Here is a 16,555-nt window from a genome sequence, read left to right as displayed (position 1 = left end):
ATCACAGATCACCATAACAAATATAATAAAAATGAAAAAGTTTAAAACACTGTAAGAATTACCAAATGTGACACAGAGACCTGAACTGAGCAAGTACTGTTGGAAAACCAGCAATGATAACCTTGCTCCACACAGGGCTGCCTCAGACCTTCAGTTTGTTGAAGACAAAAACAAAAACCACAGTATCTGTGAAACACAATAAAGCAAAGTGCAATAAAACAAGATATGCCTGTGCTACCAAAATAATCTGGGCATAAATTATCTATGGAAAACTGCTGACTATTTTCAGTTCAACAAGATAGAAGTTTTTTTTTTAAGATTTTATTTATTTGGGAGAGGGAGCGAGCATGAGTAGTGGGGAGGGACAGGCAGGAGAGAGAGAAACAGGCTCTCCGCTGAGCAGGGAGCCCAATGTGGGGCTGTATCCCAGGTCCCTGGAAGCATGACCTGATGCTTAACAACTGAGCCACCCAGGTGCCCCAAGATAGAAATTTTATACATAACTACATTGGAAAAAAAAATTAAGGATCATGAGGAAAATATCACTTATCTAGTTAAGAAGGGGCCTTGACGAAAGTCAGCAATTACATAATTGCTCTGATCAAGCCAGTTCTTCCTGTTTAGAATGAATACTCCCTTCTCTTATAAAAATGTTTACCATTTTCCTATTTAATCTACTGAAAAGCTTTTCTAATCCATCCTAGTCCAACGGCATGTTACAGTTTGCCATTAATTTCTCCTTTAAAGCTATAAAATATTAGTAACAATTGCCAAAATTTCACTTTCAGTTAAACTCCCTGCGTCCTATCTGCCCTGGAGCCGACCTGGCGTTGAGCCACTTCCAGCTAACACCAGATCTAGTTGACAGGTGCAGGACAGTGCCAGACCAAGATGGTAAACGGGAGCCCCCCAGGCTGGGTTTGAGTCTTGTCTGTGTGATCTTATTTGATTTCTGTGTGCCTTAGTTTTCTTGTCCAAAACATGAGGATAACAGCACCCACCTCAGAGGCGATTATAGGGTTCAAGTGAGGTAATTAATGCAAAATGGGCCACACAGGCTCTGTGCCTGGCAATAGTAGGTGCCTGTAAAGGTCAAGGTCTTGCCCTTCTTTGTCAGGTAACAGGGAGAGGATTGAAATAAATGACTCCCAGAGTCTGCATCTAGCAGTAGCAATCTGTGCTTTTGGGAGAGCTACTGAGTATAGGGCGTAGGGAAAGCAAAAGGAAAAAATACTGAATTAGTACAATTCAAAGATCTCTGTGAAATAATTTCAGACAGTTGAAAATACAATGAAAACAAAGAAAAAAAAAAACAAAAAACAAAAAAAACAAGAAGGCAGGAAACGTCACCTTAACCATTTGGTCCTGAGAACAGGAAAACTAAAAGATTCAGTTTCCTCAACTGCTTCCAGGAACGGTTAGGAAAACAATGTTTGGTTTAGCCTGACAATGATCTTTAATAATGATACAAAGCAGGTGTGGCTTAACCAGACCACAGGACCAAGGAAGCCTGAAGGGTGGGGCTCAATCCCAGGACCCTGGGATCATGACCCTCACTGAAGGCAGGTGCTTAACCAACTGAGCCACCCAGGTGTCCCTGTATTTACTTTTTTTATGATGGGAGATCAGGACAAGGCAATGAAATGCCAACCCAGTGTGTGCCATACAACCGCTGAGTGCTTTTTGCCTATTCTGCACTTACGGTGGGAGGGTTGGCTGTCATCATGTGCAGAGTGCCAAAAGCGTGTGGAGCCTTGTGTGCAGGACCATACTAACATGCACTGAAACTACAGCTAAGTGTCCCTGAGTTGTGGAGAGGACACTGGAGCCTGATACCAGCGTGTCTCTGCCACCTGTTTAGCTAGCATCCCTGTTGCTAAATCCAAACCCACAAATCAGGAAGGTCACCAGAAGGTTGGGAATTCTAGTTTCCCATGCAAGGGGAAAATAGCCAACTCCTGTTTTGAAATGAACAAGAGTAGGCTTATTCATCATATTATCAGGCTTGTTGACTGTGTTGTGGCCATCAGCTTTCACGGTCATTTCAACACAGGCTGGGAAGTACACTACTGGGGCTCCGCAGACCCAGAGCAGGGACATTCAAGAATCCTTCAGTCATCTACCGTCTGTGCAAATCCAGAAAATACCACTGCTGATCATCAGGCTCCTTCCTTCATTTTTTTACACAAGCGTCACTTGGAGTGGAGCAGGCAGGGCAAAAAATATGACTGGAAGTTAAAGAGACCAAAATGGATGGTTGGGTCTACTCTTACAAGGGACCCTCTGAAGGGTAGGATAAATCATGCCAAGTCAGTGCTATGCCTGTGACAAAGAAAAGCCGTATGAACACTCTTAAGAGTTTGAAAAATGCCACAATTACACTACTTGACCTTTGGATAGATTATAATAATAGCTGCCATTTACTGGATTTTCACCATGGGCCACTATGTTAGATGCTTTACATGTATTATCTCATTTAATCTTACAGTAACACTATTACATAGATGCTATTTTCCTTGTGTTCTGTTTGTTTCTCATTGATTACTCTTCCCCACCGCTAACATTCTCTGCCTCACCACTACAAACCCCCAAGAAAGAGAATACTTTAGAGCTTATTGTTCGCCTCCCCACAAGGACATCAGACTAGGGTCATCTGGCCCTCCGTATCTTTGTCTCCAGTAGGTGCCACTAGAAGTCAAACCCCTGAAGCAGAGTTTAACAACTCTGTTAAAATATAATTTGTCTCAAGCACCCACCCCTCTAACCCACCAATACTTTTCATTGGCCCTCGGTGACTTACAGTCAGTCCACAAAACCTGTCTCCTCTTTCCTGCCTCTTCCTCTAACAATGTCTGATTCACTCGGAAGACCATACCACTTCATCAGATATTTGCTCTCAAATCCCCTCCTCCCACATCTACCTTGACCTCCATACCTACTGTCTCCTTATCCTGCTTTATGTTATATGTTCATACATGCACCTGTTACTTTCTGTCTGCCCACTGGAATGTATGCTTTCAGGCTTCTGTTCACTAGTACATCTCTAATACCCACAATGGTGCCTGGCATATTATCTTTGCTCAATAAGTATTTCTTGAATGAAGTGATCCATAAGTGAGGAAAATGAGCCATGGAATGGATGAGCATTTTGTTCCTGGTAACATTGCTGTGGGACAGCCAGCCCAGGTCTGTGTGATTGTAAACCCCTGGCCCATGTTGTCCAGCTTCTTGATGGATCATGTGAATGCAGTATGAGTGAGAATGTTCTGGCTGAACTGGAGTAGTCAGTGTTGAAGTGTCAGTGTAGGGAACTTAATCAGTTGGGAAAGATCCCACAGGACCAAAGTTTACTGCTCTTTTTTCTATTGTGATTTAGAAGAAAAGGGTGTATTTGGTCACTCAGGTGACCAAAATGTATTCTTCTGTATATTTGGTCTTCAGCCACAGTTCCTGACTCAAAGCTCCTCTATAACCCTTGGAATTATCTAAATGATGGGAGCGATAAAGGTTTTGGGGTTGTTTTGTTTTGTTTTGCTATTTTTGTTTTGTTTTAGAAATCCCCTAAGTTGCAGGGTGGTTACCAGTGTAGCGAGACATGTGATAAGAGGGTTTGAATATTCAGTCCCAACTTCCAGGGAGGGGAGGGGACCTGGAGGTTCCATCCATTGCCAGTGGCCAATGATTTGCTCAATCATGGCTATGTAACAAAACCTCCATAAAAACCCAAGAAGATGGAGCTCAGAGAGCTTCTAGGCTAGAGAACACATGGAGATTTGAGGAGAATGGCAAGTTCTGACAGGGCCTGGAAGCCCGGCATGCCCTTTCCCTATACCTTCCTTGTATATCTCCTCATCTGGCTGTTGATTCATATCCTTTAACATCCTTTGTAATAAATCCATAATCTGTTGAGTAAATGGATTTTTCTGGGTTCCATGAGCCATTCTAGGTAATTAATTGAACCCAAGGAGGAGATCATGGGAACCTCTGATTTAAAGCCATTGAGTCAGAAGTACTGGTAACAACTTGGACCTGCAGGTGGTATCCTGAGTTCAGGCAGGTGGTTGGAGCCTCCAGTTTGTAGCCTGTTAGCCAGTCAGAAGCACCAGTAACATCCTGGGCTTGGGACTGCTGTCTGAAGTGGAGGGCGGTTTTGTGGGACTGAGCCTTTTACCCAAGGAATCTGATTCTGTCTGTGAGTAGTGTCAGAATGGAGTTAAATAGTAGGGCATCCAGATGGTGTCTGGATCATTGTCGATGTGGGGAAGCGTACACACGTGCGAACACACACAAACACACACATACACATTGGAACTGGGTCCAGGAACCTAATTTACATTAGGAACAGTTGTTTTGAGTTGTAACCAAGGAAGATGCAAGTAACTGATCTTTTGAGGAACCAGCAATATAGTCAGTGTCCTTACAACATGAGCACATGAGCCTACATAAAGACAGTTTATAATTTACTTACCTTTTTGATATGGTTTAAAAGAAGATGAAAGCTCTCCCTGGTTCTAGAGAAGTAGGGAAGTATACGGGTGGACCGTGGCATATTTGTGCAGCAAAGCAGCAAATGCCTGTGTAGAACATGGAAGGAAAGCAGCGATCAAATTGGAAAAGTAGACCTCAAAAATGCTATATGCATAAAGATGACAACTCTGAAAATTCAGTGTTAGCAATGGAATTGTAAGAGACCTTGAGGTCCATAAATAGCCGGTGATTCTAGTGTTTAGGATTTTATTTGGTTATTTCACATTGTTTTTGATATTTAGATGTTTCTGTTTAACTGTTAATACTCAGATGATTAACTATACATAAAAAAGAAGAAATGCACTGTACCGTATTGTGAGCCAAGGAATACGTCATCCCATCTGCTACACATCCTTTTCCTTCCTGCTGTCCACCTCCTCGGCTCTCGGACCCTCGGCGCTGCCTTTGCTCAGGCTTTACCCCAGCCTTCTGGTGCTTGACAGTAACCTCTTCAGCCACATGTTACAAACCACCTGCTCTCCAACTGGAGTTTCTTCCTCACTCTCTGGATTATTCTCAGATGCTTCTCTCCCCAGTTTTCTGAGCTGTTCTCTCACTCATCTTCCCCTCCTCCTTGTCCGAATGAGGCCATGCACCTATCCTTCCCCTGCTGGAGTGCTTGCCTGCCTGGCCCTTCTTATGGCCTCATCCTCATCCGTGTTTCACTATGTCTGCTTCCTGTGCTCACAGTTTAGCGCTCCTAGCCCTGCCTGAGCAAATGCTAGGCCTGTTCTGACATGATCCACTCCTCCTCTAACTCTGCATTTGCTACTCTCAAAGCCTTTGTTCTTTCCCTACTAGTCTGGGTTCTTGGTAACAAACCGTAAAAATCCACTCTGGCTGACAGAAACAGAAAGAGAATTTAGTGAAAGGCTCTGAAGAGCTACAGTTTTATGATTTATAAGAAATACACACTTGGTCATCTGAATGACTATATGTATTTATTGTAATGTATTTGGTCTTAGTCCAAGGTTCCTGGCTCAAGGCTCCTAAAACCCTTGGAATTTCCTGTGATAGGGCAATGAAGGAGTCTTTTGTTATATTAATGAAGGTGATTTTTGGGTCCTGGTTGCCAGGAGGACCAACCCGGTGATTAGAGGGCTGGAATTTTCAAGTTTCCCCCACCCTCCCATCTCGGAGGAGGGAAGAGGGCACTGGAGGTTAAATCAGCCAGTGGCCGATGACTTAGTCATGACCATGTAATGAGGTCTTCATCAAAGCCCAAAGATCTGGGTTCCGAGAACTTCTGAACATTTGGGAGATTGTGGAGAGTGGCATGCCATACTTCACTCTATGAATCTCTTCATCTGGCTGTTTATTCATATCTTTATCATATCCTTTAATAAAAATGGTGAGTATAATTGTTTCCCTGGTGCTGCAAGCGGCTCTAGCAAATTAAAAGAACATAGGGAGGAGGTTGTTCTTCCAGTCTGTAGCCTGTCCGTCAGAAGCACAGGTAACAGCCTGGGGCTTTTTACTGGTGTCTGAAGTAAGGGGTGAGAGCCAGTCTTGCAGGACTGAACCTTTAACCTGTGGAATCTGGTACTGTCTCTGGATAGATCATGTCAAGACTGAGTTGAATTCTCAGTTAGATCGCTGGTATCCGTAAACTGCTTGGTGTTGTGTATAGGGAAACCACCCCCCCACACACACATACAAACACTTTGGAATTGGGTTCGGAACCTTAAAAGAAGAGCTCTCAGGATTACTGAGAAAGCTAATACAGTAGGATTAGAAAACATGGAAGGACCAGGTGGGAACTGAGCAGCTAGGACCATGGCCAAAGTTCCATGGCCATAGGGCTGGTTTGGGAGGACAGTGCTGCCGCCACTGATGGACAGTGAACACGGCAACTGCCATGACTGGAATTGGATAGGAGACTCTTGCAATGGCACCTTTGCCACAAGAAAAGTGTCTCCTCCAGAGCTGCTTTTTCATACCACTAGCTCCTGGTCCGATCTAGGCAGAAACATCTGGCCAGGTTACTGGCCTGTCCACGAGCTACAAAGCAGGCCCAGAAAGGATTCTCACTTGTGCTCTGAGAGGTGGGCTCAGCTTGCTGCCACAGTTCAGTGAGAAATTGCTCAAACAAATTTAGGCAGGCGCAGAACCAAAACACCACATGGCCCATTCCCAATTCATGACAGTTGTTTTATTAAACTTTGTACAACTTCCTTAAATCCTTGAAGCTGTTTCTTCTGACCTCTCCCTCAGCAAGAACTCTGGAACATAGTGCAATCCAAAATTAAAACCTTAAGAATCATAGATTTATATACAAAGATGTTTAAGCAACATGATTTAGAACAGGGGAAAAAAAACCATACTAGTCTAAATTTCTACCAATAAGGGAAAAGTTCATTGAATTTTGAGGATTAAGTATATACAGTCATTAAAAATCATGGATTTTTTTAAAAAAAAACTTTGTATAGCACACAAAACTATAGCTTAAGAGAACTTTACAATGTTTATATATAATACAAGCTCTCACAATTATGTGTGTGCACATACAATCCTATTTTATAGTAAAATATATAAATGTTTATATAAAGACATTCTTTGAAAGAGAATGTTAACAGATTGATGCGATTGGAAGGATTACTCTTTTTCTTTATGCTTTTTGTAGTTTTCACATTGAGCTGAAAATTATTCAAGTATTTAAAAGAAAATTGGCTAGGGGCACACTTCTGGTACCATCATTTTTATCCCTTGTCATGTCCTCAAAAAGTAGTTTTTCCCAACCCAAACTCAAACTAAACACCCCATATTCTAACTCTTTGATCCTGGTGTTGAAAGAACTCAACTCTTTTCTGTACAGTAAGTTCCTCCCTCCCCACCAGTGTGTTCCCGGGGCTCTTCATGTTCACAGTGAGTCGTCAGCTCTTGTCTGCTACCTCACCCAGCTCCTATTGGAGCTTCCCTCCTCCTGGGCTCACTCTTCCCCTGCCCTGTATTTTAGCCCAAAGATTTGCTGAAATAGCCTTATCAGAGGTTTCCATTACTCTTCTCTTGGCCACACCTAAGGATCTCTATCTTTGTAGCTTTGATGACTACAAGAAACATCGATTCCTTATCTTTGGCACACTGTTTGGGCAGGCTAAGTCAGATGACCTTGTGGTTTTCTTATCTTTCTAAAATAAGAAGGTACATTCTTAAGCCCCTCCTCTGACTTTGTTTCCCATTAAGCCTTACATCCAAGCTGTTTTTCTCCCTGTGTCTCTGGAATTGTTCCTACACCTCGGTGTTTGCTCCCTTCACATCTCCCCATTCACCTGTCTAGAAAGTAGAGCCAATATCCTATAAACAGAAGCATTGCTTTTGAAACCTGTGGCCTTCATGGAGACATCCCGTCTGAGCCTACTCAGCTGTGACAGTGGGCTCCAGTTCTCCAGCTTTATCCATGACCCTCGGAGCTCCACAGAGCCTTCCTTGCAGCTCTGTTCCTGCGGTTCATGAGCTCTCTCCAACCTCTGCCTCCACCAGCAAGAGGCTGTTTCAAAGTCTGGCATTCAGACCAGCGGTACCTCAAGAGTTAGATTCTGCCTCTCTGTCCATTCCCTGCAATTAGAGTCAGCAGAATCAGACTCTCCATCTGGCTTTCAGCCTCACCTTCACATGCTCCCTGTTGACTCACTCTCAACTTCATGGTCTCTTATCTTCAAATCAGTCCAGGACCCCAAAGGCCCTGGCCCATTTTCTATGTATGGGAGCTGAGTTCAGACTACCCAGGTTAACTGCATCTCTTCATACACGCTGATTTTGTGTTTCAGCCAATGGGACTTGACCTGTGATGACCCAAATCTACAGAACAACGATCCTCTTGTAACTATTGATCCTTGATCCGGCTCATCCACCCTCGTGATTCATATTTATATTAGCCCTGACCTCCTTCTGTTCTCCAAACCTATAAGTTGTATTAGTCTTAGTACAGCTCTTGGATTTTCTACTGTCAGAGAAGTTTATTTATTGATGTGTTATTTCATCTTGCAGGCACGTATTGAACACCTACCATTCGGCACTGCAAATAGTCAGAGGCTCGTCAGGGAGTTAGACAAAATAAAGAGCTATGTCAGTTAGTACACTTTTTATTACTACCGACAGAAGTCCTGATTCATACTGCTAAAGCAAAAACGGAATGTATTCCCTCACATACCTGGCAAGTCTAGGGATGGATCTGGTTTCCTTCAGGCACAGCTGGATTCATGGATCATAAATGCCACCTTTGGGACCTGGCCTGTCTTCATGTCTCAGCTCCACTCTGTTCTACTTTGTGATGGCTTCATTCTCATGGCAGCAAGACAAATGTTAACGGTGCCCGGCCTACCCCCTTCTAGGTCCCAGGATAGCAGAAAAAGCACTGCTCTCTCAGCAACCCCAACAAATGTCCCACTATATCTTGTGATTTCTAACTGGGTGAGGTGCTCTTCCCTGAACAAATAAATGACTTTTGTCAGAGAAATTTGATGCCATGTCTGTTTAGACTGGAGTCATAGGTCCTCTCCTTAGAGTTGAGTATGGAGTCTACCCCAGCACTTAGGTTGAGAGATACAGTGGTTCCCCTGGAGAAAAGGCAAATGGATGTGGGATGCTTGGGATTTTTTTGTTTTGTTTTAGGGCTTTTTTTTAGGGGAGATGGTTTTTAAAAAACTGTCAGTTAACAGTCATCATGTTTATAATAAGTGCATATGACAGAGTTCAATATAGCAAATAAAGCATTTGACTCCACGTACAATAGACAAAGAAGGATTTCCTCCTCCTTTATACCCCACTCTTTCCTTTGAGAAAAATTCAGTGAGTGCCTTTTTTGTTCCAGGTACAGAATATAAATAGTCCAAGACATCGACCCTGCCAATAAGGAGCTTACAAGGTAGTGAGGAGAAGAGAGAATAAAAGCAAGGCCCTTCACATTGATCAATAATGTCCATTTAAGAAATAAAAATATAAAGATTATTTCTGTGTTTATTATAAAATTTAAAAGACATCGTCAATCATTATATTGTGTAACATTGTTTAACATCTTTTTTTACTTCTGTTTTGTTCAGTGCTTGGAATAAGACTTTCTGATCTCCTTCATTAAATAGCGGAAACTCCATAATCCACAATTTTTAAATACGTTTGCCTAGGCTTCTATAAAACTCGGAATTAAAACCTGTGGCTAATGAGAATAGATTTCCTTATCCTAAATTTTCCTTGAGATTAATTTTCCTTTTTTAAAAATACTTGATTTATGGTTTTATCATACCTAGGACTTAATATAGTAAGGTGCTTCAAAATAAAGATATGACAGAGATAAACAAATGAATACCTTTAACTTTGACTTTTATCTTCAGTTTCTGCTTCTGATCTATAGCAGGTTGCTATACATCTCCCACCAATGCCCCATCATTTCCCTGCCTGTATACAGACATTTCTATCAGGGTGTTCACAGTTTGTGTATACAGAGAGTGAGATGAACACATGTGGATATGTACATTTTTTAACAGCAACAAACATGAAAATATTTCTGTGACATTGAAGACCCAACAAGTAATCTTTATGTTATTTTTTAGCTGTAGGTTTTCTTTTATTCTGTACAATGGAGAAAAAGATTGAGAAAGCAACAAATAATCCTGGGTTTAGGGAACACATTAATGCAGTGATTCCCCACTGCAGACATTTGGCAATGCCTGCAGACATTCTTAATTGTCTTGACTACTGGAATCTTGTGGGTAGAGGCCAGGGATGCTATTAGACATCCTACAATGTGCAGGACAGGCCACCACAATGAAAAATTATCCTGTCCAAAATGTCAATAATGCCACTATTGAGAAACCTTGCATTAATAGGATTTTTGGAATTCTAAACCCTGAAAGGATTCAGAACAATCTTGTAATTTAGGCCTAAGACAACACTAGAGGCAAATTAACATCGTTGAATTAAAAAAAGAATCATGGAGCTGACAGGGAAGGTCATTCAGCCCAGTCTCGCCTGGTGTATGGTAACTGAGTCACAAGAGAAAAAGTGACTGAAGCACTAGAACTCCTCCACTCCTGGGGCACCTGGCTGGCTCAGTCGGTTAAGCATCTGATTCATGATTTCTGCTCAGGTTCTGATCACAGGGTCGTGAGATGGAGCCCCGCATCAGGTTCCATGCTCAGCAGGGCATCTGCTCTGGATTCTCTGCTCTCTCCCTCTACCTCTCTCCCATGTGCTTTCTTTCTCCCCTCTCTCTCAAATAAATAAATATTTTTAAAAATAATAATTAAAAAAAAAAAAGAACTCCTCCACTCCTAAACGTGTGATAAGCCAACTTGCCCAATCTCTCTGTACTTCAGTTTCCTTTTCTACAAAAGGGACAATAAAACTTGCCTCAAATGATTGCTGTGAGGAGTAATTGAAATTATGCCTGTGAAATGTTTAGGACCGTTCCTGGCCACCATGAGTTGTTGATAAAGAGTGGTGGTGAGAGCCGAGGTGGTAACTCTCTTTACTGTTGTTGCCCAAGCTGACTGAACCCTGTTCCTGACTCTCAGTTCCATTTTCTTTCTAGTTCTCTGCCTTGAGGGTCTGTGAAGAAAGGTTCTAGGGGCAACTCAGCAGGGATTAAAGAAGACTAGTCTGAAAAGCAGCTTAATGGCTGGTGATTCAAGGAAAACTGAACAAAAATTCTTCATAAAAACAGGAAGTTAAATTGTAGGTAGACACTTTAAGGATGGCACAAAGAAGATTGGTTCTCACCTAAAGCAGACTACCTTCTCTCTTCCCAAAGTCTGTGAATGGTGTGCCAGGTGGTCATGCCTTCAGGAAGGGTGGAGCCTAGGTAATATAACTTGTATCAAACCCTTAAGAGCCCTGGAGGTGTCTTACAGCCCTGGCAGTTTGTCTATCTGGGAGAATCTGAAATGCCAAGATGGTGGGGCAGTGTGTCTGGAGACCCTTTCAACTCTAAGATTTCTTGATATCTGATAAGTTTTGCGGACTTCGTTCTGGGAACACCATGTGATGTGGTAGATAATGTCCAACAGGCATACATAGACAACCACAACTCTCCTGTTTTATCATTTGTGGTATAAAAAAAATGCTTTATTGGGGCACCTCAGTATCTCAGTTGCTTAGGCATCTGACTCTTGATCTCAGCGCAGGTCTTCATCTCAGGGTCATGAGTTCAAGCCCTGGGTCAGGTTCCACGCTAGGTATGGAGCCTACTTTAAAAAAAATGCTTTGGTAGGTTTTACTAATTCAGTCTGTCTGTATGAGCATATGATTAAGATGTTTGTGCAAATATTTTTTTCTCTGAAAGTAATAATAAATTACCTTACCAACAATTCCGTGAAATAGGTTTCCTCTCATTTTCTTAAAAGACTTCTAAAATTCTTTTCAGTTGCTCTAGGAGTCAAATTTTTATTTCTTTTGTTGTTTTTGCCAGCTAAATTGTTTTTAACCAGCGGCTTTCTACAAAAATTAGCAGAATTCAAAAGCATTAAACTCTGGACCACAAGCACAGATTAAATTTTCTGGAGGAAAATATCTCATTCATTTCGTAACCTTCTCTCAAATATCCCATTTGTTGAATTGAACTCCTAAAAGATTCTCTATCCCACAAAGATACTCCACATAGTCATTTAAAGACATTTTTTCTCCTATATCTTACATGTCAGTGCTCCAGCTGTTAGAAGGATGATTTTAAAAAATCAGTAAGAACAAGTTGATACATGAGAAAACAATGACTCACAGCTGACTTTATCTGTCTTCTGTGTTTTTGTGTGACATTCAAGATCCACAAAACATCTGGAGAAGAGCAGCACACACAGGTCCAATGAACGCTGGCTGAGCACTGGGTCTGGCTGTGCTAGACACCTCTGGTAGCACGGGGCACACCACTCAGGCCCAGAGAAGTTAAGCTATTTGCCCCAAGCCACACAGTTGGTAAGCAGGAGAGCCAGCAACACAGCCCTGCCTGGCTCCTGAGTGCATGTGTTTCCTTCATACTAGATCTTGACACAGAATAATTCAAGGGTTAGAATAATAAAAAAATCTCCTCTAAGATGTGACTGTTTTTCATTTTAAATGCCTCATTCAGATTGGTGTTATGTTAATTTGACCTTCAATTTTTTTTTTTTTTAAGGTGTTGTGTAATGGACCAGGAACATGTGTTCCTATCTGCATATCTGCCCTTCTCCTTGGGATACTAGGAATAAAGAAAGTGATCATTGTCTATGTTGAAAGCATCTGCCGAGTAGAACACTTATCCCTGTCCGGAAAGATTCTGTTTCACCTCTCCGATTACTTCATTGTTCAGTGGCCGGCTCTTAAGGAAAAGTATCCCAAGTCTGTGTACCTCGGGCGAATTGTTTGACAAATGACAGCTTACTTCTCTAGAATTTTGCAGCCAACCATATTTATTATAACTGGAGTAGAAAAAACTACATGTTTATTGTGAAGGCTTCTGCGGGTCCTGAGAATTATTGGTAGTGAAGAGTAAAAAAGGTGTAAATAATCCAGTTGGGAGACTGACGGTGCTCTTATAATTACAAACATTAAGGGGCACCTGGGTGGCTCAGTTGGTTAAGCATTAGATTCAGGTCATGATCTCAGGGTCGTGAGATCGAGCCCCATGTCAGGTTCCCCACTCAGCATGGAGTCAGCTTGAGATTCTCTTTCTGCCCCTCCCCCCACACGTGTGTGTTCTCTTTCTCTCTCAAATAAATAAAATCTTTTTAAAAAATTAAAAATAAAACAAACATTAACCATTAAGTATTTATGCCTCTGTGCACCAAATTTCTTTTTTTATCACTACCTGCAAGTTATCTTCTGACTTGTTTTAGTAATATTTTTCCTACAGCTAAATACAGTATTAGTATGATTAGCAACATTTCCTGTTCTGCAGCTTTTTTTTTTTTTTTTACAATATTCTGCATTGTAAAAAGAAAAGAAAGATATTTCTTAGTTTTTGTTCAGATACAGGAGGCTCTGTTTCCTGTATGGAAGTAGTGAAGTCCCCAGTGAATCCTTTGAGCATAAAGGAAGCAGTCATATTACATGGGCTTCATGACAAGTTGCACTCCACAGGCTTCCAGAGCCATGAGCATAAACCAGGATCTTTTTTTGTCTTCAGTTTTGCTTTGTGAGTCGTTGCTCTCAATCCAGAAAATTGTTTGAAATCTCTTGTTGAATCGTTAAAATAAATTAAAAGGTGACAACTGTCATAGTACTAAAAACGTGATTCTGTGGCTCAGGAATCCAAACACTCAAAACTTTTTTTTTTTTTTTTTTTAATGCTTTAGTAAATTCACAATGGTGAGGCTATCGTCATTCCTGGCATTTTGGGATGTTTAGGCTCAGTAGAATATATTGGTACTAAACATTTATTTGAGGGTGTGCTATATGCCAGGAATTCTTCTAATCACTTTTCAAATATTAACTTGCAGAATCCTAATAACAACTCAGTTACAGTTATTATCCCCCTGTTACAGATGATTTGTCTAAGATCACATGACCAGTAAATGGCAAAACCAAGATTCCAGCCCCGGCAGCCTGGCTGATGAGTGAAGCCCATTTCAGGGGCCTGTGGCCTGTGCCATCATCACATAGGGACCCACACTCAGAGGGGCCCTGTGCTTGCTTTCATGCTCCGCTGTCACTCTCAGAGTTCTTAAGAGACGTGGAACAAGGGACCCGCATTTTATTTTGCACCGATCCCCACAAATTATTTTGTTGGTCCTTGAGACCAACAAAAGAATCTGTGCTTGAGAATCTGTGCTGCGCTGTCGATTACCGACAAAAATAAAACACGGAGTGCGGGCCAGCATCTCCTCAACAAATGGGAATTCCGTCCCCTCCTTCTAAGCTCTCTTCTTTAACAGGGAGAAGACCTCTTGTAGCATTTGAGGTTTTTATTTTCTCCTCTTAAATCTGTTTCAGAAGTATGATGTACATCTACTAGATGGTAAGAAATAAATGAAGAGAGGGAGTGTCCGTGAAAATGCATGACTGCCTGAGAGATTGTACAGTCAACGTGTGGAGGCTGATCTAGCTTTTATTGCTCTTTGGGAAGATCTTCTCTGGATAAAGTAAGCACATCTGTCACTAGGACATTTTTCTAGGTGTTCGGCTGAGAAAACTCTCAGAACAGGGAAACTATTTTGCTGTCTGGTTCAGTGGCTGTGGGGCAGCCAGGAGGTAGTTTGTTGTGTGCTTTGACTTTAATCGTCAAAGGTTAGGTGCTGCCCCTGCTTCCATTGATAGAAAGGCCTGGAATGCCAGGTGACATTTCTAGTAGACATTTCTCTACTTCTTTAGAGAGAAAGTGATTTTTTTTTTTAAGGGGTAACAGCATGTACCTTTTTTCCCCTTTGCATTTTGCTCTGCTCTGCACTTTGTTCCTAAGTGGCTTTAGGTAAATAGTTGATGTATGAAATTGGACTGTGTTCTGTTTTGTTCATGCCTGTCTGCGCCAGCGCCACTCCCCGGACCCCAACAGGTAATCCTGCTGCGGGGGCTCCTGTCAGGCCGGAGTGCGCAGTGCTTAGGCCATAGAGAGTTGTTAGAAAAGATGCCATCATTTTTTCCAGAAATGTATGTCCCAGATGTTCTGTAGAGCCTTAACTTAAGCAGTGGTTAGCCTGGAATGTCAGAGGAAAGAAGTCTCGTGTGTGTTATATCCCTAAAAATTTAGGACTATCTTCCTGGATTCCGACTGCCATGCACACATTCAGAGTGAAGTTTGCCAGTTCTGGATTATTTGGTAAACAAGCGCCCGCCCGGCTGTGTGTTGTTGTTATGGGTAATTCAGGTCCTCAAGTTCATACTAGCAAAGGGGTGCAGCTTGAAAAACATCATGCTCCAGTCTCAACTCAAACTGAAGCTCAGTAGCTAAGCAGTTAGCTTGTCCTTTCTGATTGCTCTGGAAACCATCTGGAATGCACCTCTTACTGGAAGAGACTGTTCACGAAAAATTAATTGCATCAGTCTTTAAATGGGAGACAAGGAAACCACACATCCTGCCCACACCTACTTCCCTGGAAGATTTTTATCTATAGTTTAGTTGTCCTAAAGGGTTTCAGCAGCTTGCTCAGCTGAAAGTCTATTTCAAATAGAACATCCAAAAGTCATCACGGGAAGCTTTAGCCAGGAACTTAGAGTGCTATGAAACCATTTCAACAAGAGGAATGCTGTACGGTTTTAGGCTGAATAGCAAGTCCTTGGTAGAAAGGAGATGACCCTAGCTTTCCCATATAAAAGCAACTTGAAATGTGTTCGTTGGCTTTCCAAAGTGAGATTCAAACTGAGAAATGTACTACCCCCTTACTGTACGGTTCCTTAGATTGAATCAGTGCTTTATTTCTTTTTTTTTTTTTTTTAATCAGTGCTTTATTTCTTCTGCAAAGTCCCATCTCACCAAAAGGAGTTTGACAGCAATGTCTTAAGCCTCTTTTATCCACAGGAAGAACATCATCATGAGGGTTAAAGAAGATTGTCCTTCTCCATACAGCTCACTCCATACAGTGGAGCCATGTGGAGTTTCTTTCCCATGATTTCAACTGTCCAGCAGTGAGCAGACACCCGGATTTCCTTGTCTGCCCTGAAACTTTCTTCCATTCAGCCCACCACCCTAGTGCTCTAAAAACAAATGATCTACACTTACGTTCTTGCTGCCAACTCAGTTTAAACATGGATTTGACATAGCTCCCCTTTTCCCTTCCATATTAGTCAACTGATGCTAGCCTCTGTCATCTCTCTCAAGCAACAACTTTGGAATAATTGTTGTTTTGTACTCTCTTTCCTTAATCCATATATAATTGGTTCCCCTCCCTTTTTTTTTAATATCCCCAGATTTTTCCCTTGTCTTTCCATCCTCATCTCTCCTTGTCATCTGAATTCACCTATTGGTTCTGCCTTTGAACTAGTTCACACCCACCCTTTCCTCTTCAGTCCCATGATCACAACCTAAGCTTGTTTTATTAGCACATTTGTTGAGGAACTGAGGCATAGAAAGATTAAGTACCTTATCCAAGATTTTATAATTAGAAAGTGGCAGAGCCAAGAATTGAAC

At 41.8% G+C, this 16,555-nt stretch overlaps 1 protein-coding gene across 1 annotated transcript in view; it reads left to right on the top strand.

The window, feature by feature from the left end:
• Positions 1-13,707, top strand: part of ALG14 (ALG14 UDP-N-acetylglucosaminyltransferase subunit) — an 88,401-nt gene extending 74,694 nt beyond the window's left edge. Inside the window, exon 4 of the mRNA XM_004752553.3 lies at positions 12,629-13,707. Coding sequence (XP_004752610.1) covers positions 12,629-12,859 — 231 coding nt within the window. The 3' untranslated portion in view covers positions 12,860-13,707. The remainder of the gene's footprint in view (positions 1-12,628) is intronic.
• The last annotated feature ends 2,848 nt before the right edge of the window (positions 13,708-16,555 follow it).

The sequence above is a fragment of the Mustela putorius genome, unplaced genomic scaffold (genome assembly GCF_011764305.1).
Source record: "Mustela putorius furo isolate JIRA1106 unplaced genomic scaffold, ASM1176430v1.1 tig00003853_pilon_pilon_pilon, whole genome shotgun sequence".
In the NCBI taxonomy this organism is placed as follows: Eukaryota; Metazoa; Chordata; class Mammalia; order Carnivora; family Mustelidae; genus Mustela; species Mustela putorius.
Note: the sequence above shows the minus strand (reverse complement) of the source record. Positions and strands in the feature narration are given on the sequence as shown.